The 24524-nt window shown below is 59.5% G+C and overlaps 8 protein-coding genes across 8 annotated transcripts; 6 read left to right on the plus strand and 2 right to left on the minus strand.

Annotated features, from left to right (window-relative positions):
* Positions 1 to 81: 81 nt before the first annotated feature.
* A1Q1_05099 (RNA helicase) lies at positions 82 to 2611 on the plus strand (the record flags this gene model as incomplete). The annotated part of the gene is made up of 5 exons (XM_014321906.1): positions 82 to 926; positions 986 to 2104; positions 2156 to 2375; positions 2424 to 2497; positions 2548 to 2611. The coding sequence occupies 5 exons, from the start codon at positions 82 to 84 to the stop codon at positions 2609 to 2611; spliced, it is 2322 nt and encodes a 773-aa protein (XP_014177381.1).
* A 515-nt stretch (positions 2612 to 3126) lies between these two features.
* A1Q1_05100 (aryl-alcohol dehydrogenase) lies at positions 3127 to 4535 on the plus strand (the record flags this gene model as incomplete). Its single annotated transcript, XM_014321907.1, has 3 exons — positions 3127 to 3490; positions 3610 to 4000; positions 4046 to 4535. 3 exons carry the CDS (start codon positions 3127 to 3129, stop codon positions 4533 to 4535), a joined length of 1245 nt encoding a protein of 414 aa, XP_014177382.1.
* Positions 4536 to 4644: 109 nt separating this feature from the next.
* A1Q1_05101 (hemolysin) lies at positions 4645 to 6696 on the minus strand (the record flags this gene model as incomplete). Its single annotated transcript, XM_014321908.1, has 8 exons — positions 4645 to 5154; positions 5205 to 5315; positions 5367 to 5404; positions 5450 to 5591; positions 5655 to 5813; positions 5894 to 6103; positions 6287 to 6371; positions 6479 to 6696. The coding sequence occupies 8 exons, from the start codon at positions 6694 to 6696 to the stop codon at positions 4645 to 4647; spliced, it is 1473 nt and encodes a 490-aa protein (XP_014177383.1).
* Positions 6697 to 7606: 910 nt separating this feature from the next.
* Positions 7607 to 10081, plus strand: A1Q1_05102 (uncharacterized protein; the record flags this gene model as incomplete). Its single annotated transcript, XM_014321909.1, has 5 exons — positions 7607 to 7853; positions 7906 to 7918; positions 7966 to 8280; positions 8465 to 8819; positions 8891 to 10081. The coding sequence occupies 5 exons, from the start codon at positions 7607 to 7609 to the stop codon at positions 10079 to 10081; spliced, it is 2121 nt and encodes a 706-aa protein (XP_014177384.1).
* Positions 10082 to 13186: 3105 nt separating this feature from the next.
* Positions 13187 to 14830, plus strand: A1Q1_05103 (uncharacterized protein; the record flags this gene model as incomplete). The annotated part of the gene is made up of 4 exons (XM_014321910.1): positions 13187 to 13616; positions 13724 to 13971; positions 14035 to 14259; positions 14645 to 14830. The coding sequence occupies 4 exons, from the start codon at positions 13187 to 13189 to the stop codon at positions 14828 to 14830; spliced, it is 1089 nt and encodes a 362-aa protein (XP_014177385.1).
* Positions 14831 to 15234: 404 nt separating this feature from the next.
* On the minus strand, positions 15235 to 16221 carry A1Q1_05104 (uncharacterized protein; the record flags this gene model as incomplete). The annotated part of the gene is made up of 2 exons (XM_014321911.1): positions 15235 to 15520; positions 15689 to 16221. 2 exons carry the CDS (start codon positions 16219 to 16221, stop codon positions 15235 to 15237), a joined length of 819 nt encoding a protein of 272 aa, XP_014177386.1.
* A 1883-nt stretch (positions 16222 to 18104) lies between these two features.
* On the plus strand, positions 18105 to 22489 carry A1Q1_05105 (glucoamylase s1/s2 precursor; the record flags this gene model as incomplete). The annotated part of the gene is made up of 3 exons (XM_014321912.1): positions 18105 to 19178; positions 19267 to 19919; positions 19984 to 22489. 3 exons carry the CDS (start codon positions 18105 to 18107, stop codon positions 22487 to 22489), a joined length of 4233 nt encoding a protein of 1410 aa, XP_014177387.1.
* A 1122-nt stretch (positions 22490 to 23611) lies between these two features.
* A1Q1_05106 (uncharacterized protein) lies at positions 23612 to 24307 on the plus strand (the record flags this gene model as incomplete). The annotated part of the gene is made up of 2 exons (XM_014321913.1): positions 23612 to 23734; positions 24092 to 24307. 2 exons carry the CDS (start codon positions 23612 to 23614, stop codon positions 24305 to 24307), a joined length of 339 nt encoding a protein of 112 aa, XP_014177388.1.
* Between the last annotated feature and the right edge of the window lie 217 nt (positions 24308 to 24524).

Genomic DNA, 24524 nt, shown 5'->3' on the forward strand with positions numbered 1-24524 from the left:
GCTTCAGGACGTACTGTAAGTTTGAGAGTGTGCTGTTAGTACCAAGAACACCTGTGTTGACGTACCAGCCCACGCCCCGAGATGTCGGGTAGACCGAGCCCCAACATCTCCGCACTCTCCATCCTCCAGCAATGGGGCACATGGCCCGACCACAATCGCGGGCGTCGCCAGATCAGCCGTCCGTACCAGGTCGAGCTTCCGTCGCCGCTCTCCGAAGACCGTCACAGAAAGCTCCCCAAGCACCAGCAGTACATTACCTCAGTCTCCATCGGAGTCGTTGAGGAGCTATGGGCTGAGGCTCGCAGAGGAGATGTGGGCATGGCGAGGGAGGACTCGTGGTGCACAGCAACGGTGTCCAGTCGCAATGTCAACCGAGTCATCGACGAGATTGAGTCACCCAATGAAGGCGAGAGGTCTGAGGTCTTCTATCTCACTCTACCGCATCGACTCGTTCAGCGCTTCGAGAAATGCGACGTGGTGGGGCTTCGCATCACCCCGGACAGCCAACCGCTGATCGTCGGTGTGCAGAAGCTGAAGCGCATCTCGAATCAGCTGATTCTCAAACGTACCTACAAAGGAAGCAGGCTCCCTCTGCTCTCAATTGGCACCAAACTGCTCGTCTCCCCGTTTATTCACGCCAAGACGTGTAGCGTGGAACTGAAGAATGTTCAAGAACTGGCGAACGTCGACCCGGCACTCCTCGAACAACTGTTGTTCCCGGAGTTCCTCATCGCTCCGGTTCCTAAGGACCCTCATATCACTCCTTTCACGGAGAGCAAGGCTCACGATTACCCCAATCCTCTTCCTTACAACCGCAGGCTCTCGGGCAACGATGCGGCCGGCCCCCCTCGCAGAGTGCATGATCCTCTCCCTTGGCCGACACCGACCACGGTTCCATCCCATCAGACATTCCAGATCGAAGACCCGTATGCGTGCGTGGTCGACGCAGTGGAGGGTCTAGAACAAGGAACGGTATTGGTGCAAGCGTGAGCTCCTACACTCTGCTCCTCAAGCTGACGTTCAGACCGCCTGGCACCGGCGAAATTGAACTGACCATGACTCTTCTCAAGAACCAACTGAGCAAACGGCCCGGCGGAAGGGTTCTGATCTGTGCCCCAAGCAACTCGGCTACGGATAAACTTTGTGAGCGTGCACTCCAGCTCTTCCCTCCCGAGCTCGTCCCTCCCGAGCTCTTCCCTTTTCAAAAATATCGACATGTAGTTGTTAGGACTGGGGCCGAGTACAAGTTTGCGGGCTCGGTGAAAGGCGCTGCTCTCAGTGCCATCAGCCGCGCCAACTCGACCGTCGAACAACTCGAGTCCATGATCGGACGGGCCTTGGCTGACCTCGACGCCGGGGTTCTGAGTGAGCCAGACTTTGAGAGCAGGGTCCACAAGCTCGTCAGGGAGCTGGCAGAGGCTCGACGCGACCGCTCAGTTGAGGAGGTGAGGAGCGACATTTTGCAAAATGCCGACTTCGTATTCACTACGATGAGCTCAGCAGCCAACGAGCGCCTGCGCCACATCGCCTTTGATCTCGTCATAATCCACAAGGCCAATGCTGCCTGCGAAGCGCGTACTCTTCTCGCACTCCGACGCGCGCGCAGGTACGTCTTGTTCGGTGACCAGAAACAACTCCAGCCGTTCGTCACAGACGCCAACAAGTTCACGGGTTATAACCGCTCCTTCTTTGAGCGTCTGGTCGATAACGGTTACCCGCTCCTCACCCTCAACGTCCAAGGGGAATACCATCCAGATATCTATCTCCATGTCTCTAGCAAGGTGTACAGTAAGCAAGTTCAAAACGGAGGGGACTATGAGGTGTTGCCGCTCTGGTCCTGGCAAGTCACGGCTCCCGTGTTCTATCCTAATACTATTCTAAACGTCCCCGGTTCCGAGCAAGACGTCGGCACTTCAAGCGTCAACTACGACGAGATCAATGCCGTGGTAGCTGTCGTCTTGGTAATCATGCGCAGTAGCTCATGCGACAAGGTGGCAGTGCATAGGGGACTCACAGTCGGTGTACTCTCCCCCTACGCTCCTCAAGCCCAAGCTCTCGAGGCGGCGTTGAACGCTGTTCCGCAGCCTGACCACGTCACACTTCGGTGAGTGTTACCTGGTCTTGGTTGTTCCCCTCCCGGATGACTGATGATCAGAGTCGGCACCGTGACGTCAATGCAAGATGAGTTATTCGACGTGGTGTTGATTTCTTGCGTCCGCTCGAAGTATCCCGGCTTCTTGAGTGGCACTCGGGAGGCGAACGTAGCTGTCACGCGCGGCAAGCACCTGCGTGTGATTGTGGGTGATACATCTCTTCTCTCTGCAACCGGCATATGGAGCCACATCATCTCGTGTCCAACCGCCCTTCACATGGAGGTAAGCTCGGAGCTCTGTGGACGAGCGGTAGCTGACCATCAGTGGAAGGCACTCGCCAAGCCCCCCCTGCGGTACACCCATATCCCTCCCCCACCTCGGCACAAGTTGATCTCGTTCAGCACGTGAGCTCCTATCTGCTTAAGGTTCGTCAACGTACCTATCTTGGACGCAGTCGCGAGCCAGCTGAACTTGAAAGTCACGGTGCCCAGCTCAGGCGCGCAGCAATGGCCCGGTGATATCTTATGTAAGCGGTGTAGAGACGTAGGGCAGCGGAGGCTCGATGTCCAAACTCTAGCGTCAACTGTCACATACCGAGTTGGATGGAGGAGACTGTGATTGATTTCATACCTCATGCAGCATATTCGGTCGCAATGCTCTGCTCGTCCCTACGAGCAATGTCACTCAGGTCAGCCTCGACTGCTGACGGGTGATCGAGTAGATCGCCGCGGGGACCCCAGACGCCTCTGATCGCAACGCCACAGGTGAGCCCCGCTCATATCCGGGACCTCCGTCGCCGTTGTCTTGGATATTCTGTTGTCGCAGATATCACAACAAGAGGGCGTGGGAATGCTTACCAACCCAAGAGCTGATGGAAGTGTCGTATTGCTACCCGTGACCCTTCTGTCCTTGCCGGGATCTGGGCGTGGTGCACAACAGAGCGAGCCTTAGAACGTGAACAGCGCTCATAAAGGTCGCTGGTCCTGGACATGGACACCAACCCAGCACTCCATCGCAGAACCAACTAGTCGCAATGTCCTCGACCTACTTCACCGAGCAGAAGGCCTCCGACTACCCGCCAAGCGACGCCGTGCTCCGTACGTCCAACTCGCTTTCCCACTTCCTATACTCCGAATGCCCCACGCCTGTCGAGCTGACTGCAGCCGTCTTCGGCTTCTTCCCCGAGGCTCCTCCGCCCAAGACTCCGCTTGCCGAGTATCGCGTCCTCTCGCCGACCGCATCGGTGCGCGTGTCACCCCTTTGCCTCGGTGCCATGAACCTGGGCAACCAGTGGGCCGGGCTCGGGAGCAAGATGAGCACTGCGGACGCGTTTGCGTTCCTTGATGCGTTCTACGACGCCGGGGGCAACTTTATCGACACCGCGAACTCATACCAGGGTGAGTCCCCATCAGTGTCTGTCAGTGGGCGTTAGGTTGTCAGCTTCAGACACGGAATGAACGCCGGGACGACCCAGGCCCGCCGGAGACCGCCCAGGCACACCGCCGCTGACACGCAGCCGAGCAGTCCGAGCGCCTGATTGGGGAATGGATGCAGGCCCGCCAGAACCGCGACTCCATTGTTCTCGCGACCAAGTTCTCCTGGTTCTACCACTACCGCATGGACCGGGTCGACCCGGGCGTCAACGTTAATTTCCAGGGCAACAGCGCCAAAAGCCTGCACGTGTCGTTCGAGGCGTCGCTGCGCAAGCTGCAGACCGACTACGTCGACATCCTGTACGTGCACTACTGGGACTGGAGCGCGAGCATCCCCGAGCTCATGGGCGCACTCAACGACCTCGTGCGCCAGCGCAGAGTGCTCTACCTCGGCGCGAGCGATATGCCCGCCTGGGTCGTGGCGGCCTGCAATGAGTATGCCAAGGCGCGCGGCATGGCCCAGTTCGTCGTCTTGTGAGCTTAGAGCCTGGAACGTGAGCTGACACGCAGCCAGGGCAGGTTCTCCCTTGCTGACCGCGCTGTGGAGGAGGAGGTCATCCCCATGCTCCGTCACCAGGGCATGGCCCTCGCTCCCTTCGGCGTGCTTGGGAGTGGCAAGTTTAAGAGCCCAGAGGCTCTCCGCGAGCAAGAGGTGCGCGGGACGAAGGCGACCGATGCAGAGATCAAGCTCGCCGAAGTCCTCCAGGGCGTCGCTGACGAGCTCTCCACCAGCGACATGAAGGTGACCGTACCTGGCGTCGCGCTCGCGTGGTCCCGTCAGAAGTACGAGCACAGCATCCCCCTCATCGGCGGGCACAAGATCGAGCACCTCAAGTCCAACATTGAGATGCTCCGCATCAAGCTCACACCCGAGCAGATGGCCACCATCGATAAGGCAAGCCCTCACCACCACATGTGGCCCCAGACCGTTATCGGAGGCGACCCACGCGGCCTCGGCGGCAAGTCGGATATGGCCATGAGTTCGCTCGGCGGCCACTGGTCCCTTTGACGGTCTTCGAACCTGTGGTCAGTTGTATGAGTGCTGTAGTTAGTGAAGAGCATTGCGAGCCGAGTAACTGTGTAGCACCCTGCAATGCATAACTATGACATCGGCAGAATTACTTCTTGCCCTTCTTCTTGTTGCGACCGCGCTTCGGCTCGTTATGTCCCTTGCCGTTCGACTTGTCGCCGTTACCGTTGGCATCCTTAGTGCACTTGGAGTCATCCTTAGAGTCGTCCTTAGAGACGTCCTTGGCGTCGTCCTTAGCGGCGTCCTTGGAGTCGTCCTTGGAGTCGCTCTTAGAGGCATCCTTGGTGTCCGCGGCCTTAGCATCCTCGCTCGACTCGGAGCCGTTGAGGTCCTCGGTACCATCACCGTGCTCGCCAAGCGGCGACGGCGTCTTCACGGGAGTACCATGCTGCTCGGCAGTGGGCTTACCGTCCTCATCGACGGCCTCCACGATCGCCTCCACACCTCCGGTAGAGGGTGGCAGCAGAAGGTTGACCTCGGGCGAGCCAACACGGCTGTTGGCCTCCTGAATCGTGGTGGGCTCGGAGTGGAGAGGCGCCTCGTCGTCTAGCCGGACGAGAAGACCCTCGCGGGGAGACCTCGTGGCGGGGTGAGGAGACTGCGAGCGGCCGGCCTGAAAAGTCAGCGACGCGCTTCGCTGTCACCTACCGAGGGGCGGCGGGAGAACGCGTTGATAACGCGCTGACGCTCGATGATTCCCCGCATGATGTTTGCGGTCGCCTTGCGCTGAGCCTTGCGCTTCGAGTGGTTGTCCTGGTACTGATCGGTCTCGTCAATCTGGCGTCAGCGGCGAACGACACATTCCCTCACGATCTCCTCGCCGATAATTTCCTCGATAAGGTCCTCAACTATTGTTAGCGATATTCGCCATGTTCACGTACGCGAAAGGATACCAATAGCGCCACCGCGACGGCCGGGGGTCTCGCTGATGAGCAGCAGGTGGGCACGGCCAGTCTGGAAGTAGTCGAGAGCCTGGAAGCAGTTGAGGTCGGGAGTAGCCTCGGGCAGCGGCAGGAGCTTGAACTTGGAAACAGGCTTCTCATCGTCCGGGTTGTAGGGCACAAGCTAGAGTCAGCTGGGCCAGATCACACGACTCACTCCCTTGACGAGAAGCATTCCGATGAAGTTGTCAGGCTGGCCAGCCTCGTAGACAGGAATGCGCGAGAAACCGGAGAGAAGAATCTCATCAACGGCCTCGTGGTCGAGAATCTTGTCGGAAGAGAGCGTCAGACAGTCCTCAATGGGAGTCATGATCTCCTGAACGCGGCGCTCATTGAGCGAGAGCACACCATTGAGGATATGAATCTGAAGTTAGCGACGCAAAAAGCAGAACGTACCTCGTCGTCACGGAGAGGCTCCTCGCCCTCGCGGTGGAACTGGAGGAAGCTCTTCAGCTCGGCCTTCTTGTAGGTGTGACCGGCGTCGTGGCCAAGCACCCAGTCAAGAAGCTTGGCGATGGGCCAAGCGACAGGAGCGAACAGGACCATGAGGGCGTGAACCATAGGAGCACACGCGCCTCCGATGGCCAGACCGTAACGCACGCAAATCTGCCGTCAGCTCAAACCTCCGAAACAGTCTCACAGCTTGCGGAATGACTTCGCCGAAGATGACAATCATAATCGTGGACACGACGACAGCGGCCACGCCACCTCCGAGGACGGCATCGAGGAAGATGGGGAGAGATTCGTTGACAATCTGAGATCAGCTTGGCTTAGCAGTTCACCACTCACGACATTGCCGAGCAGAAGCACGACAAGAACCCAGTGACGACCACGGCGGAGAAGGCGGAGCACCTTGGTAGCGGCGGCGCGCTCCCTAGGATCAGACGACGACGCAGCGAGCACACGCAGGTTGAGGTCGTCAGAGCCCATGAGGGCGAGAGTCAAACTGCTGTCAGTACAGAGCTACATCACTCTACTCACCCAGCGAACACACCACCGAGAAGGACTAGTCCAGTAGCAATGAGGAGCTTGACAACCTTCTCGGGACCGGGTTCATCCTCACCTCCACCCTCTTCCTCCAACTGCGTCTGCAGGCCGCGCTTAGCAAGCTCCGGGACCGCTGCAAACAGTCGGTAGAGAGCTGCAACAGTCGGAACCGTCGAGACGGGGTTACGACGTATATTAGGCGTAGGCGGCATTTCGCTGAGTTATGGTAGTGATGGAAAGAGACAAACGATGCAAAAGCGGCAGTTGATGTGTTTAAGTGTAGAGCGTTGATTCGATCGAGGCGCTCGCCAAGACTTTCCCTAAAGATAGCGCGGCGGCGGTGCAGAAGTTGGTGTCGAGGCGATCGAAAGACGTTGAAAGATTAATGTCGAGCTAATGAGAAATCGCGCAGAGGACGCTGGTGATGGTCGCGCCGGTCGATGGGGTCTGTGGAGGGAGCCGAAAGCAACGGAGGAAGAATGCTGAAATCAGGTGGTGCATGGTCCGGATTTGGGCATTACACGCGAAAGTGATGTCACCTGAGCAGTGATCGTCCTGCCAGGCAGGGTTGTGATCCCGTCCTGGCGCCGCGTAAAGACCGGCTGGAGGGCCCAATGAACGTTCGGCACAGCCAGTAGTGGACACACGGTTGTCCGCCAAGCGCAAGCATGCACCACCGAGCAGACCGACCGGCCACAGCCGCCCATTCAGCCCTCGTCGCTACCTACAGCACGTCCTGCAAGCGAACCATGCGGATCGCGCGTCATCACTCGGTGCACCGCTGTCATCAACGACATCGTTCTCATCGATGCACCCGCCGTACTTGTCATCAATCCATAGCATAGGACCATGGCTTCAACCACTGACGCAGTTGACTGAAACACAGGTCGAATCGCAGTCGCCTTCCCTCGCGGAGAAGAGCTGCTTTTCCTGGAGGTGTCTTCCCCGGTCTTGTCTTCCCCGGGGTGTCTTCCTCCAGGCTTTCAGGCAACTTCCTCCAGGTGTCTTCCTCGCCAACCGACTGCGCTCTTTGCCCACGATGGACACAGTCTTTCCAGAGATGACTGTACTTTCGTCGTATTGATCTCATCTCGCCTCAACTACTCTCAATGTCGCACCAGCATGCTTTCACCAAGGCCACCGCAAGTCGCACTGCCCACCTCCACAATCACGATCAAGCCGCATGACGATGAAACAGCGCCGAACCTCCCCAATCTTCGTATTCAAGTGTTTCCACAGGGGCTCGTCGTCAACTCACCCCCGCTCTCATCTCGTCCTGACACTAAAGCCCTCGCACATGCCCTCAAGGTGTTCGTCCCGCTCAACGGCAAACTTCATATCAAGATCAGCCTCGATCTATGCAGTCTTGGTGACCACCAATCGCTGAGGTTGCGAGACGAGGCGATTCAAACACTGGATAGTTGTCTCCGTGACGTGAGCTATTGCCCAGAAGATTGGCTGATCTGGTAGAACGCTTGCAGAGTTGGACTCGAACGCATCACTCGGTGTCCCGAACCTCGCATCTCTGCGTCTGAAGAGGACGATGTCGATCTACATTACCGCGTCTTGCCCAAAGCTGCCCTGCCGGAGCACGAGTGGTTCAAACAGCAGATGGTTGCATCTCAAGAACCGTACATCCATCTCAAAGAGATACGCCTCCGTATGTCCTGGTCGAAAGCACCCAACGGCGCTCCGAGGGGAAGTGCCGCTATCGATCACCCCGGATCTTATCTCGACGCGGTCCACCGTCAACTACGGTGCGGGATGAGACGCACGTTGCGCCTCCAATTCATCCAGTGAGTCGGCCGGATGGCGCCTTACTGGACCAATCGATCCTTATCAGTGGCGATAACGACTAACCTCAGACAATTTCCTCTGGTCTTTGATGACTCGTTCATCCAGCGTGTATGCAATCACCCATTGCAATTGCTGATATCAGTATAAGATCACTCTGCGAACTCCGGCGACTCTCATTCACAGTCTCCGCTCTTTTGTCTCGCTCGCCGCCCAGCACGACACGCCACTGTTAACAGCAACTCGCGATCTATTGGACGATATTGAAGAGACACAAGACATGATGCTACGCCGTCAAGTCGAGGCATCAGTGAAAGTGGCCCCGAAACGTGGTCCAAAGAAACGAAAGGTTGAATGGAGCACCTCCGATGCCGGTGACGACGGTCACATGGACATCGTCGCCAATCATCTACGGAGGCTTGGCCGTCGTGATGATGCCTTGGCGGAGAGCTCGATCAGTCGTGCGCTCATGACGATTGGGGTGTCAGAGTGGTCCTGCGTCAGGAGAGGGCAGAGTAAGGCCGGTGCTGGCCGTATAATTGTGAGTCATTATCCTTTCGGAGATTTGGCTCAGCGGTCAATCAGCCGCAGGCACTGACACAATAATATCAGCTGGAAAATACGCCTGTGCCTAACACCAACCCCTATGACGATATCCGAAACCACACTGGAGAGTCACGAGTGCCAAGTCCTCTGCACGACAACAAATATAAACCGGCCCTAATCCCGACCCATGCTTTTGGCTTGACTGTTCCAACCTACCAACACCAAAATCACCCCAGCGATCGCTACGAGTCTGCCATGTGCGAGCCACAACGAAACACTTATCCGTTCTCCGACCTCCTTCCCCTCAGCCCCGTCAGCAGGGCCTCTCTGCCCCCTCCAGCGCCGCGATCAAGATGCGTCCAGCTGCCCGTCCTTGACGATGATCTCGACTTTGAGTACGACTCACCGGAAGCCGAGTGTGCTTCCTCCATGGGGCACATCTACATCGAGGACTGGTCCTCCTCGCTCTCCTCCCACGATGAGACTGAGGAGCTCAGCGCTGGGCTGAGCGCTGTCGAGCTTGATTTCGAGACCTCTTCCGTGTCAAATGCCCTCTGCCTCGACTTGCACGCCGGGAGCAGCACATTTGCGTTCGACAGCGCCTCCGACGATTTCAGTGACATTGGGAGCGGATCAGGACAGCCTTATGTCTCCGTCCCAGTGGCCTTGCCGATGCAACCCTTCTCGCCGACGCCAACACACCTGCTCGGTGACAGCGAGCTTTCAGACGATCTCAGTCAGCTGACCGTTGACTCCGATGCTCCTGAGTCGTCGCGCCGGAGACGAGGACGAGACGGCAGCGCCGTGCCCAGAGTGATGTCGGGCCCCTGCATCAGTGTCATGGACGAGTATCGGATAAAGCAGCCTCTCGAGACGACACCAGCATTCCCGGCACCGTTCCAACGGAGCCTCAGCGACGGTCATTCGACGGATGAATGGGCCTCCGACTGGGACATTGACATGTCTCCTGCCCCTTTCGAAGATGACCTCGCTGACGAGTCTGACGCCACCGAACGAGACGAGCTGTCACCACCTGGCCTGGACGAGGACAGTGACCTGGAGTCTGACGGGCCCTCAATCGATTCGCCGCAAGAGTCTGGTGTGCTCATGAGTGGGGTAGACCCCCGATCAAAACATCAAGGCTCCGAGCCGTCGCAATTCACCCAGATCGTGGACGACCTCGACTTTGACGACGAGGTGCTAGTAACCCCTATGGAGGAGGACACGCCGTACTCCCTTACCCCTGTGGCTGTTTAGCCTGCTGTACATCACCCACTGTATTTCTAATTCACCATGTATCATGCTGTTCATGTCTAAACCTTGCTGCAACAGCTCAAAGCAGCTCTAACACGATCAAACACTCAGGGCGCTAAGCTTCAACTGTCCGTGTCTCGAGCACTGTGGCTGGGGGGCTGAGGGTATGACGCCGGGGCCCGCTGTGCCCGTGCACAGCGACTAACCACCGTGTTAAGTTCATGTACTGACGTTCCGCTCGATCGGTCCGCATTCATGACCACCCGCTGCGACAGACAATTCCCAATATCTCGTAAATCCCCCAGGCACTAGTCCGCCGTGTGAGGTCTGAGGTTCGTGAGCTGCGAACCGCGGAGTGTTCCTGGGCCGATCATGAACAGCCGGTAGCAGGGGTATCGTGCAGGGCTGGCGAGGTACGCGGCGGAGTGGGGGTTGATGATGAAGGAGAGGCGGAGGATGTGAGGATGGAAGGGGCGGGCAGCAGAGTCGTCGCCGCGGCTTGGCAGATCGCCACCAGATTGCCAGCGGCAATGACCTTCTACGTCATATCCAGGGTCCTGTCGCGTGCTGGAATCACCAGACGCCGTGCATCCCTGGACTTCGGACTTGACACCGGGTCGTTCAAAGGATGCGGCGCACAGCTGCTTGGCTGCCACGCCGAGGCCGCGAGACGGCGGACATGGAGCGAAAGGGGTTCGGGCCGAAGTCCCCCACCCCGGTGCCGAGATGATCGTCGCGAGCCAACGATATTCCACTCTCAACATGGCACTAGAACGACCAGACGCCGCTCCCCCGCTCGCTGTTGCTCGTTCTTGCTTCTACAGCTGCCCGCCCCCGCTTTCCCTGCCCCCGTGCACACGTTCAGCGTATCACAGCCAGCAGCGGCCATCAGGTACCTCGGACCCCCCACATAGCACCGGGGTTTGCCCTTCGGGGCGATCACCAAGTCGTCAGCTGTCGAGGTTCCTCATTTCCAAGAACCCTACCCAGCTGCCTGGCACGGCGCATCTAAAACACGAAGATCACACCCCCGAAGGAGTAAATAGCTCCCCCTCGACCCGAATCAATGGCGCGACTGGACAGGCGAGGGTGCGAGAGCAAGGCACACCTCCGTATCACTTCGGACATCCTTGTTTCGGCGCCGTCCTGTTCTATTTAGAGGGTGGGGAAGAGGCTGTAACGCTGCAAAGCTCAAACGTTGTTGGACCTGCTCAATGACTTCGCCACCCCCCTTATCTCCGCACCAACGAACATGGCACTTCGGTCTCCTTGGGTCGTGATTGGCAGTAAATGCGCCGAAACTCTGCGGCGCCGAGACGCCAGCTCATGCGCCGATGCACGCCGACCCCGCATTCTCCTTACTGTGGAGAGATCTCGGCGTCTGAACTCTATCAAACGTGCTCTTTTGGAGAAACTATTGCGCCGCACAACCCACATCCTCCTTTCATTCATTCATTGACCATCACTTTTGCGGCGAGAAAATGGTGCGCCGAGACACCGCCGCCGAGTCTGGGCCTTGCTCCTGCTCGGCGCGAACGGCGAGAGGTGTCGGGCGCTATGTACTGGGGTAGGAGGGAGGTGGCCAAGGCGGCGAGACCGTGTCGATATGACAGAGGCGGATGTAGGACAGCAGCCTGACATTGACATTGATGAGGCCTCGCCGCCCTGCTCGACGGCGCCGTGTCGACAAGGTCAACAAGGGTTGCCCGCTGTCATATTCGTCTTTCGGACATACTCTTGTCCCGTCACTCGCCTCTCGTCTCTCTCGTCTCGCTCGTCTCGGCGCCGTGTCCTCTTGGCAAACCTGGTGCGAAGAGCGTCGTATGAGGTCATTTCGAGGGAGCTTGGCGGGGATCAGCGGAGACCGCTGAGAGGACCTGGGCAACATACGCACTCCATGATCACTGAGACGAGATCTTCTTTTCGTATCATCCTCATCGGTCTCGAGATCTACCGCCACCAATGACGAGCTCCGCCGGCACGGCTGAATCACTCACGAGACCAACTTCCCATGTCAATGTCGCCGCCGTCAATCTCCTTGCATAACGGCATAGTACTGAGGTGACAGCAGGGAGCTCGAACACAAGGCGAGCTGTCCTCACCGGACTGACCGTAGTGAGCATTGGGAGGTCCGCGCCCGTGAGCGGACTCGACGAGATCCACGTCGAGCGAAATGCTCATCCGTTGGTCGAGCGACTTAGAGCGTCCACATGCCCGCCCCTCGTCAAATCTGATAACGGAGCCATCTTCCGCCAGATGCAGGAACATCACGTTATCAAGATCTGCGATGACGCCGTCTACGTAGCGCTGCGGGGTGGACTTCCGCCACCGCCGACGTCCGCGGAGGAAATGTGGCTGCCTCCTCGTTGATCGGGACGTCACAGACTTGTCGGCTAGCCCAAAGCTGTTGACATTGCCCGCGTATCGCTGTCCCTATCTCATGGCAAAACAGGTAACGACGATCATGATCGACAATGGGTCCAGGTCTGCTCGGTATCGACCACGAAGCTCGGGATGGCGGGCGCGGACCGCGGAATACCTCCTGCGCGCTGACCCAGCCCAATTATCATCGGGTGACTGACACTGGACGGGAAACCTTGAACTGAGGTTGATCGGACCTGACTCACCACTGACGCAACTAAGACACGAGATGTGAGACTCAGGCTGCATCGTGCCCTCCTCGTGTTTGGCACGCCCCGGCCCCGGCTTCAGCGCCTCACACGCCCGCGCGCCACATGAACCGTCACGAACACAGAACACAGAAGGCGTGTCTACGGCCTCCTTTGCCATCTTCCTCACCTTCCTTTATGCCTTCTCCTCCCTCTCTCGGTGAATAGACAGCCGTGATGCCAGTCGCGCACGCACCTTCCATGGCGCAACGGGGCGGAGGTGGCGCACACCTGGACATCTGCACACTCACACTCGCACACCCCCACTTATTATGATCTTCAGCCCTTCACTCGCCCCATTGCCCCAAGATCCTGACTCACGACTTGCGGGGTGTGGACGCTGGGGCGTGCACGATATGAGCGAGACAGGTCTCACACCACACATAAGGCTCCCAGACATTCATTGCTTTCTAACATCGATCTCATCTCATACCTCAGCATGCTGGTTTCTCGACTTCTCACAGTCGCAGCCCTCGCGCAATTGGCGTCGTGCTCGCCCGTCTCGTCGGCCGACTCTCTCCCTTCCTCGCCTTCCCTCTCAGCTCTCAACGTCTCCTCTCTGAGCGACACGACAGCGCTCGATATCGTAGGCGGCACCTGCATCGGCCAAACCGCCTTGGATAAGCGCAACAACGATGACGTCTACCGCCAAAACGCACGCAAGCGCGGCATTCCCTGGCAGTTGCGCGGGAGTGGGTCGCTCGCCCCCTTCCACACGCTGGCGAGCTACTACACCTACAGTCCGTACGGGTACAATGTCTCTGAGGCGGGGCCCGGCTTCGTGCCCCAGCTCTGGGGGTGTAGCGATGCGCACGTCGACGAGTTCCAGGCCAGGATGAACTCTGAATGGGCCGTAGCGGGAAGTGATCGTGAGTCCACCTCTACACCCTTCTGTTCCCCCTTCCTTCGCACGCAGCTGGCATGCATCCCGCACTCCTCTCCAGTTAAACACGTGTGACTCAACTGACAAGCTCAGAGAAGGCCCGACTCCTGAAGCACAAGGAAGTGCTCACGTTCAACGAGCCGAACGAAGCCCACCAGGCCAACTGCACGCCTGCCCTTGCTGCTGCGGTTTGGAAGAAGACGGTCGAGCCGCTGAAGGAACAGGGCTGGCGTGTCGGCGCCCCAGCAGTGAATACGGGCGGATGGGGCATGAGCTGGATGCTCGACTGGTGGCGGGAGTGCAACGGGAGCTGTCATCCGGATTTCCTCGCTGTCCACTTTGTAAGTACCGCGCTTTCCCTCCTAGCAGAGCACGTAGCAGAGCAGGCAGACTGAGCGGAGCAGTACAACCCCTCCTCCGCCGCGCTCCCCGTCGTCCTGACCCAGTGGCACACGACCTTCAACCTGCCCCTGCAAGTGACCGAGATCGCGCCCATGTCCTGGCCCCCGCGCGACAAGGAGCATATCGACAGCACGCAAGTTCGGAACTACATGCAGTCCGTCATGGCGTGGATGGACGGGACGGAGTGGGTCGAGCGGTACTACTGGTATGGCGCGAGGTGGGATATGGTGAGTTCGACACGAGCGGAGCGAGCGGAGCGAGTCAGGCGGAGAGTTCAGGAGGCGCAGCGAGTCCCCTCTCCTTGGCGTACGTCGTTCCCTAAATACTGGGTGAAAGGCTGTTGTGAGCAGGTCCGCTGTGAGCTCATAACGGTTCGCGTGTGATTTTGGAATTGCCAGAGGTGTGTTGGAGTACAGTAAGCTGCTTGGAGTGCGCACTCCTGTGCCTCTCTGAGCTACGCTGTGCCTGTCCCCGAGAAAGGTTCCATGGTACCTTTCCACGCTTCGATCTGTCCCGATCACCCCGACGAGCCCGAACACAAAAAGCTCAAAAGAAACGCTGGGGGCCAGCGAGATCCAGCTAAGAAACCGAGGATGTTAAGCTGACAGGCAGGACAAGCTGAATCCGGAACTCGCTCTGTTGAAGGACAGCCAGACGCTCTCGCCGCTTGGTGAACTGTATGTCTCGAGTCAGTCGCCGCAGTATGCGTGGAATCTCGAAGAGAGCGGGGAAGCACGGCTGGGCGTTAACCTTGGCATGCTGCTCGGTCTGCTCCTTGCTGCGCTCGTGTCAGTGTAGATTTCCCGTGGTCGTAAAATGGAAGGGTTCCGAGTTAGGACACTGTGGCGTCTGGATGGATAATGCAATGATACATCTCGACAACTGTGAAACTGCGCTGTCAGCTCAGTGGTGATCACCAGTAGCTTGAACATGCGGCACACTCACTGGACACTCTACACCTCTCTGCTCTCGTCTACTCCGACACTGCCACGCCTGATTCGTTCTCTGCCTAGGCAGCCTCGTTGCTCAGGATACTCAACACGTCGCTTAGAAGACGCGCCCGACTCCGCGACACTGGCGACAAGGCCCATCATCAAAGAGGAAGAAAATTTCTGTCCCGCTTCCCCCGCATCGTTGGCACAGCCTGCGTGTCAGCCGCGTTTCATCCATCCTCGGCGCACAGCCGTGTGGTTTCGAAGTACTCACTGTCCGCCAATCCTCGGGTCTCCCGGCTGTAACACAAGCGCGCCCGGCGGCGGTCCGTATGCCGGCCTGAACTGCGGCTGCCATCCGCCCCCGTACCCTCCTCCACCGTAGCCGCCTCCGTAACCCCCATACTGCTGTGGCGGAGGAGCAGCCTGGCGCTGCGGCAGGGGGCGCTGGAAGTTTGTCGCGGCTGACGTGGTCCCGTTCGTCCCCGGCTTGGGCGCGATCGCGTACGAGTGCGCCAGAGCGCCAGAGAAGTCCTTGCCGTACTTCTTCCAGTCGCTGTTGCACGGTCGGCCGGGGTCGCCATTTCTGTCGTCAGCTGCATGTCACGTAGTCCCAGCTCACAACCCAGATGAATGGGTTGAGGGGAAGGTGGGTGAGAAACCATATGCACTCGGAGCCGAGCAGGTGGCCAGATCTCTGCCGCGATCTCGATATGAGACTCACTTGTAGCCCGTATTTGCGCACTTGCCGCAGTAGTACGACTTCGGGTAGACGAGCAGCTGGCCCTTGTGCAGCAGCGGACGGCCGGGGACGGGGCGCTCCGTCGGCGTCATATCCTGGTCCTGGGACTGCGAGGAGCCAGGTCGGTTCGGCGGCGGAGGTGGGGGCGCGCCGGGCGGTGGGGAATACGGCTGCTGCGGCGGGGGACGATAAGCTTGAGCTGCGGGGTGGCTCGGCGGCTGTCCCCACTGTCCACTCCCTTGCCCTCCTCCGTATCCGACGCCTACACCCGGGATGCTCTGCCCTCCTGTCGGCGTCTGGTTCAAGTGCGCCGGCGGCGGCCCAGCTGGCGATTGATAGCCCGGATTCTGGAAACGATCGGGCAATGGCGGCGGTCCGGAGAAGTCCATCCGCTGCGGGCCGGACTGCAGCGTCTGGTCGCCAGAGGCAGCAGAGTACGGCGGCGGGGCCTCATCCGGCACGTCGACGTTCAGGTCATTGTTATTGCTGTTTTGAGGTCGGTTTGCTGTCGACATGGTGGATGAGGAAGGTGAGAACGGTCGGAGGAAGACTGACGTCGCCGATTGTCAGTGGCGTGCGCTGACTGTCCGCGCATTCCTTGGGCGGCCTTGGCGGTGGAGGTCCAAGGCGGTTCACGCCGGTGGAGGCAGCCAAGGTAGTTTAACTGTTGGGTGGCGAAAATCACGAAATCATGAGCAGACACGTCGCTCAGAGCTTAACGAGCTTGAAGTAATAGCGTTGAATAGGCAAGTCTGATTTACTTCTGGCACGCTATGCACCGAGTGAATTGACGAGATAGCACCGCCCTTGCGGGGTCCCGCAGGCCGGCCAGCGATAGGCGATCACTGATGCATTGCGGCCTCCGTGTCGAGGCCAGGGGTAAGGGCAATCCCCTTGCATCGTTCCTGTCTGGTATGTCTTTTCTGCAGAGCACGCATTGTCTGAATCTTTCGCCCGTCGCCAGCCAGGCCGGTGGGAAGAAGTGTCGCAGTAGAGAACGCCGCCGCGTACAGAAATGCAAGCGGGAGCCGAGCTGTAGCCCAGCAAAGCTTGGACACAGCATGGGATCCGTCCCTCGCGTCTCTCATTCCCTGAAGCCCAAAGCTAAACGTGAACTGGTCAAGGGAGTCCACCACCCAGCGCCCCAGTCGTACCAGCCGCCAATTGGAGACTAAGAGCGCTCTTCTGGCAATAGTCGCACTCGAATGCAGTGCGCCAGCGCATAGCGCAGCCAGGAAAAGACGCAGAAGGAAGCCTGCATGCACACGTCGAGCACGACCGCGGCGAGGATGAAACAGGTGAAGGGCTGAGGGGTGAAGGAGGGCAGCGCTCAGCCAGTCAGCGGTAAGGTGAGCCGGTGAAAATCCAGGGCCAGGGCCCCCCGCGAAGTCGTTGCGCTGCAGCGCAGTAGACTGTATCAGTAGGGCCGGCGGGCGTGCCAGCGCTGGGCGCTCCCAGGATCCCAGGGGGTGCAGCGGTAGACGGCCTGTAACGGCATTTGGCTGAGCGCACGGCACGGCGGCCACTGGCCACTGGCGCTCCAAGCCGCCGCCTGGAATCTCACGGCCCAGCATTAACATAAGACAGCGAGACAATACCGCTCCAGTGACCGCCAGTGCCGCGAGTCCCAGTGTGGGGATCCTGTCGAGCACTCAGACATGCCATCGCACTCCTGATCCTCTTGCACTCTTCGCACTGCATCTACCTCGAATCCTCCTTTGCTCCTCCCTTTGCTGCTAGTCTTGGACTTTCTCCACTCTCCCTCCTATTCCTAACCCATCTTTCGATCTCGATCACCCCTCGACCCTCGCACCACCGGTACCTCCCGCCGCCAGACCGCCCTACTATAATCTCATTCCTATTATTGTCTCTTTACTTACTCTTCAACCTCAACCTCACAAACCCTATCCTTCACGCGTCGACCCATCCTCCGACCATCGCATAGCACTCGGCACGCAACGCCCAACGCACAGCCTACCGCTCGCAACCTTTTGGCACGCCTTTATACTACGCCTCCGCCCTTTGCTCGCTCGTTCCCGCGCTGCGCACACCGAGGTCGAAAGGACGCTCACAAGCCTACAAGCTACAAGCGGTTTGGTCTAGTTAACGGCAATCCCAGCCATTGCACTGCATTGGTCACCAACTCGCTCCTTTCCCAACGTCGTACCTCGCACTCACACAACCGTCGCTCATTTTATCTTCGATCTACCCCGACCACCCCTTAGAAACCACCCACCCCTTTGTCACGCTCGCACACATTCCCTCCTCCTTTCTCTCTCTCCTTTCCGGACGAAACCGCCCATTTCACCATTGGACATTAACGCACCCCTTACACCCTTTTGAAGGGCTTGCTTGAGCAGTAGCTCACCAACCCCCTTCCTCCCCCTCGCGCACGCCAATGGGTATCTTTCGCCGTTTTCGGGCGGGGACGAGCTCCTCAACGAGTGGGGCTCAACCCGACCAAAAGGCCCCCGTCGATCCTGCTAAGAGCCAGCAGTCTACGGGGCAAAAGTTTGTTAGGCGCACTCCGTCTCTGAACTTACTCAACGGACAACCTCGTGCCTCGACTGCAAGCAACGCTCCGAGCAGCCCGACAACTCCGGCACCCCTGCAGCCACAGCGGACCGGAGGGAAATTGCCATGGAGCTCGAGGAAGAAGAGCAGCGAGCCGCCGAGCACCGACCGCGGGTACGATGACATTTCAGCCCCTCCTCCACGTCCAGCATTCTCGACCCCGTCATCACCTTCCCTGCACTCGCAGAACGGGCGCTATACACCGGATCCAACAAGTGTCCCCACCATCGCTACAACCTCTTATGACTCCCCGTCCCCGAAGACGCCCTCACGGCAGAGCTATGGCCCGCGGCCGCCTTCCCGCCCGCCACCACCGAGCGCGTCCGTCCACTCCCGCCCTGGCTTGACCGTGTCTCCCGGATCGCACGCCAGCAGTAACGGCTACGCCGGTATCAATGTCCACCACCACCGCTCTCCGTCTCAGGCTACCGTCATCTCCATCGACTCTACGTTCACGGGAGGAAGCCGATCGTCTTTAGAGTGGAAGCAAGAGGGCGGCATTCTCGGTAAGCTTGGTTTCGAGGACGACTGGGGAGGGCTAGGTGACACCCTCCCTCTGCAAAACGCGAACGGTCAGCCTTCTGCGCCACAGCAGCGACCAATGCGCTCCGATCTGCGGGAAGACCCCGAGTCAACGACATCAGCGGCGGCACGCACCTCTCCCGTGAAGAAGATCACCACTGCTTTCTCTTCCCGAAACCCTTCTTCGACGACTAATGTTCCAGCCGCGCCTCCTGTCTTATCACCCACGCTCGTGGACACGACGGAAGAGCTGGAATCAAGGTCGTTGCATCAAGGGGACCCGCGAGACCTGCCAGATGAGGATAAACGCAGCAAGATGTGGACGCGAGGGCGCAAGTCGTCACGCTCAAGAACGAGCGATGCGCCAGATAGCATTGTGAGTCTTTGATTCTTTCTCTTTACCCCTCTTGAATATGCCGCTCTCCTGTTGCTCCTGGCCTTGTGGAATGCTAATGTTCCTGCAGCCCCCGTCTTCCCCGCCAAAGCCTCGTCGGTCATCGTCCCAGACCGGAGACCAGTCGGCGGCTTTGCGCCGCCCGTCCTCGAACCTGTTCCACAACCCCTTCGGACGCACAACCTCGAGGTCTTCATTACCGCTCGATCAGGCTGCGGGTGCCGACGATGGCAGCTTCCAGCTCAAGTCGTTCCGTCACATTTCGGGTGCGTCTGGCGCCGACAGCAAGCTCGATCAGTACTTCAACCTGTCGAGGTCGAGCGATGCTCCTCTGTCGTCGGGCGGCAATACTCCATCTGCTGGGCCTTCCCCACGCCATGAAGTGCCGCCCACGTACACCACGCCCCTCACGGCTCCCCCGCCCCGACCACGTCTGTCCAGCGCTGCTGGTTCTTCCGGCTCTCAGCAGAACCGAGTCAGCATTGCCGAGTTTAGGAAGAACATCAGGCGGCCCAGCTCCAGTATGCTCGCCGACGCCGCAGACGGAGGTGACGATGACGATATGCCATTGTCCATGAGCAGAGCGCAACTTCGAGCAGAGGCGGCGATTCACCGCAACTCCTCTGCTATCTCGCTCGGCAGCGACGCGCCGTCACCATCGCCCAGCATGTCTCGACTGATGCCTTCCGTCTCCCCGATGGCCGACAAGGAACGCAAACTGCCGTCGTCGAGCCCCTTATCTCGCCCTCCAATCCGCATTCTTGCTAGGCGCTAACGACGCCGTCAGCGATTCTGCCAAGCCTCGTCGGAGCAGCAATGACCCCAACCTGGCGAGGGCGAAGCAGGAGCGCACATGGCCTGATTCGCCGACGGCCAGCGAAGCGTCGACTGCAGCTTCCCCAACGACCCCGACTGGTCTGCGCGAGCCAATCCGCGGACCTCGAAGGCGCGACTCATTAAAGAACATTCGGAAGGCGCTTCCCCCGGCTCCCGAGCCTCATACGATGCCGGCTAACGCGGTTGCGAACGCTCTCAGCCAGTCCACGTCACCTGTCAAGCCTACCTTCGCGTCTGGCCTGACCGACGCTCCGGGCGAGTTGGAGGGGATCAAGCTGCCGCCCCGCCCCGACGAGATCCCCGACGAGCCCGTACGTGGGTCCCGGCCCCCCAGCCGAAGCACGACCTTGTCGCCTGGTCTCACTGCTGTCCTGGACGAGCCGCTTCGTCGTATCTCTGGCCTTTGGACAGGTACGCCGAACGCGGATAACGACGACAAGGAGGAGGCCTTCGACCCTTCGATCATTGCTGCCATTGGTAACGGACCACCACCGATCGGCATGGGTGAGCGTCAGCGCACTGCCTCCGAGGGCAACCGCATGAGCATCTATGACCGCTTGAACTCGGTCACCTCTGCGGTCTCAAGCGTCGTGCCTTCCCCGATGGCAATCATGAAGGGAGAGGACCCCAACAAGCTGTTCATTCCTCCTGTCCCGGACTCACCCGAGAAGCGCGTCCTCCCTCAGTCTCCCGCTAGCGACCGCACTGCTTCGCCAGTGCGCGTTCCTCCGCCGATGACAGCCCCGCCTGCGCCGCCGCCGACCATGCCGCATTCCAGCTTCGGCCGCCCTTCGCGCAAACAACCTGAGAAGGTCCGAACTCGCAAGGAGGCTGTCGGTTGGGACACGAGCTCGGAGGATGAGGACGATGTCAAGAAGTCTTCGCCTGTCATCGCTGCTCCTCGACCATTGAAGTCGGCGATGAAGCACCCGTCACGCACCGATTTGATGTCCACCAGCCCTGCTCCTGCCCCTGCACCGTCAGCGGACGACTCTGAACCTGACGAGCCCCTTCGTCAGGTCCGTGCTAGGGCTTCATCTCGCCAGGAACTGCGCTCGGTGTCACGCCAGCAAGAACAACGACCGCCGTCTCGCGGGGATATGCGCCCGACAGTGAGCCGTCCGGGATCTCGTCAGGACCTGCGCGTGGACACGGGTGTTACCAAGCAGCCGGTACCTCATGGTCCCTCAGCCGGTCAGCCGCGCCCTAACGGTGGCCGAAGTGTCTCCTCGTCCCATGTGTCGGCGAGCTCGCACACCACCGCTACGCCTCGCAACGCCGGCCTCACCAAGAGCTCGTCCAAGTGGTCTCTCTCAGACTCGTCACCAACGGGCTCGGAGCAGCCTTCCCGACCTCCTTCCCGTCCTGGATCCCGCGCGAGGATGCACCGCGTGGCTAGCAGCGACAGGCTCCGAGCGATGCCCGGAGGCGTTCGTTCATCGCACCACCAGACGTCACCTCCCACGGGCGGCCCGCTTGCAGCTCTCAACCATGACGCCCGACACTCGGCCTCACCCGCGTCGTCGCAATCGGCTCTGACGGGGGACTCCTCTATGCAGCAGCCCTCGACGCCCCGATCGAACACTGACAATCGTCGATCTTGGGGCGCGGACGCCCGTCTGCGCGTTTCGAGTGACGCCAATGAGGCTCGTGTTCGCCCTCCCAGCCAGTTCGACTGGATGAACGCTGCCAACGGCGCGGTTCCGCAGTTCCCCGGCATGGACCCGGCGTACGCTGCTCAGGCCCAAGCGTACGTATCGAAGAGCAAGTGTGTGGCTGACGTGAACAGTGCTATGATGAACAAGCAGCAGTTCTACCAGCAGTGGATGGCGGCTGCGCAGGCCCACTTCGATGACGCATGGGAGCGTGCTTCCAATGTGTCCAACGCCCAGACGCTCCCCGGCAACAATCCGATGATGGGCCAGATGCCGATGGGCTACTCCTACGGCGCCTTCCCCGCCGGCATGGCTTCCATGCCTGTACCGCCGTCGGCCATGTTCAACATGTACGGAGGCTACGGGTACGGCATGCCTGCCATGCCTTTCCCCCAGGCTGGTATGAGCAGCGGTATGAGCTCTGCGAGCGGCATGACGGGTATGGGCGGCATGGGCATGGGCGGAGGCATGTACTCGTACGCACCACCGGCCCAGTCCGTCTTTGGTGGCGAGTTCGGCCCTCCCGTGCAGGCGCCGTTCGCGACCGAGCCCGTCGCCGGTCACGGTGGCAGCGGTGGTTCGCCGAACCGCCGCTCTCGCCACCTGGACGGCGGATCTGTCCGCCCGCAGAGCGTGGCCTCTGGTGACATTGCAACACCTCCCCGGCGCCAACAACGTCGTGCTAGTGGCATGGCCTTGAGCGAAGCCGGAGGCCCCGTGTCGGCGTGGCGCGGGTCGCGATACGAGCTGAATGAGCAGACGCCTCGCGCCCGTCGATCGAGCCACGCGAACGCGAGCTGAGACACCTCTACAACGGACAAAGAAATACACGAAGACCACAATCCTATCTGGGCTAGACACACCTTCCCTCCTCATGCTCCCCATTTTCCTCCATTATTGTACTATTTCCCTCTCATAACAACACACTACTACTACGTATGTCGTTTGCACACTCGCATTTCATCATCATCACACGTTTCACACGGCACCTGCAGCTACTACAGTGCTGAAGGCGTGTGACAATGTCTCTTTCTCTTACTACATCAAAAGTCCAGCCCGACTCCATTGCATTTTTCCCCACGGACAGTCCAGGTATCTGTGATGCATAGGTTACATGTTTCCGCGGACATCGGGAGTGGCGGGGAGAGGATTCGAGGGACTCCGAGGAACGGTTGTCGTACGGAATGAACATCACGGACATGCAGAGCATACTGACGACGAGCTCACTGCTTGCGACGCTGGAGAGCAGTGATGAAGCCAAGTGGACCACCTCCACCACGAAAACGAGCAGGGAGAGTGCCACTCGCTCCGTGCCCCCGAACTCCCGGATTGTCCCGCATTTGCCTCCGCGCCTCTGGCACTCGGAACCCTCGGGCCAATCACCCGCACCCGAATGGACTGCAGGCGGGCGGGCTCAGCCTGGGCGGGCGGGCTCTCTCTGGCAGGGCGCTCGCAGGCCCGACGCTGGCTCGCTCGCTCGCTCGTACTTGCTGCAAGAGACGTCTCGTTCACCAGTCCTCTTGCCTAAACACCACTCCAACAGAAATCCGTCACGATGGTTCTTATCGGTGGCCCTCTCGGCATCTCGTGAGTCGCTCCATGCTGTGGAGGGTGCATGTACTAACGCTGCGTTCTTTGCTCTCGACTGCCCGAATTCTGTGTTACGAATGTACACTACGACTTTCGATGTTTCTCCGTCTCGCGAACTACCTTCGACTACTTCGCTCCGCGTCGCCGTTGTAACTCTCTCGCGAACGACAATGGCCCCCTCCACGCTGCCCGACACTCTCTCTCCGTGCTGCCGAACGTATCCTGCAACTACGAACGAATGACGAAACGATGATTTGGCACACACTTCGGCTCTTCTTTGCTCCACCATGCGACCGTTCCGAATCCAGCTTCGCCTCCTGCATCAAGGAGCACATGCCCAGCCTCTACAAGGCCCTCATCCCCATCTCGAAGGCCTACGTCAACGCCGCCGGATACCGCAAGGTCGGCCTCAAGTACGATGACCTGATCATCGAGGAGCGCCGTGATGTTGAGAAGGTGAGGAGGAACAGGAGATTTGGACAGGGCAAGAACCGGGGCTCGGCAAAGTGGTCAACTCACTCCGAATGCGAACGACGCCGGATGGGAATGAGAACACAACGACACCACCTGGCGCAGTTACCAGCTCGCAAGGTTCGCGGTCTGTGACCATGCAGCAGGAGCTGGCGGTGCCATGCTTTATGTGGTGGATAGAGGTCGCGAATCGCTCTCATCTCTGCTCCGCCGGATCGATCCAGGAATGACCGTCCTCCCCGCCCTTCAGATCATCTAGAGTGCTTGATCACTTCGCCGAGCCCCAGCCCCAGCCCTGTCCCCCGCCCAGCTAACAGCTTTCCGCATAGCTAACACCTACAGGCCATCTCGCGTCTCCCCGCCATCGAGGGCTACGACCGTGCCTACCGCTTCCGCGTCGCTTTCCAGCAGGACCTCATGCGCCGCCCCCTCCCCAAGGAGCAGTGGCTCAAGCCCGAGGACGATGTCCGCTACCTCACCCCTTACATCAAGCAGGTCGCCAAGGAGGACAAGGAGCGTGCCGACTGGGACTCTGTCACCGTCAAGGACTCGCACTAAGCAACCACCCTCCAAACAAACATCACCCTTAGATTGATGCAAAAAACATAGCTCCGACGATGGACGAGTGGAGGAAGCGAGCGAGTGGAGCGAAGGCTGCGAGGGCTGCGAGGGGAGATCATTGTGATTGGGAGTCTGGAGCTGGGAAGGCAGATGAGAGGGACAGCAGTCAGGAGAGGAGATTGGACAAGAGTGATACATCTGGAGCCAGAGGTCA

Source organism: Trichosporon asahii (assembly GCF_000293215.1).
Source record: "Trichosporon asahii var. asahii CBS 2479 unplaced genomic scaffold scaffold00071, whole genome shotgun sequence".
NCBI lineage: Eukaryota > Fungi > Basidiomycota > Tremellomycetes > Trichosporonales > Trichosporonaceae > Trichosporon > Trichosporon asahii.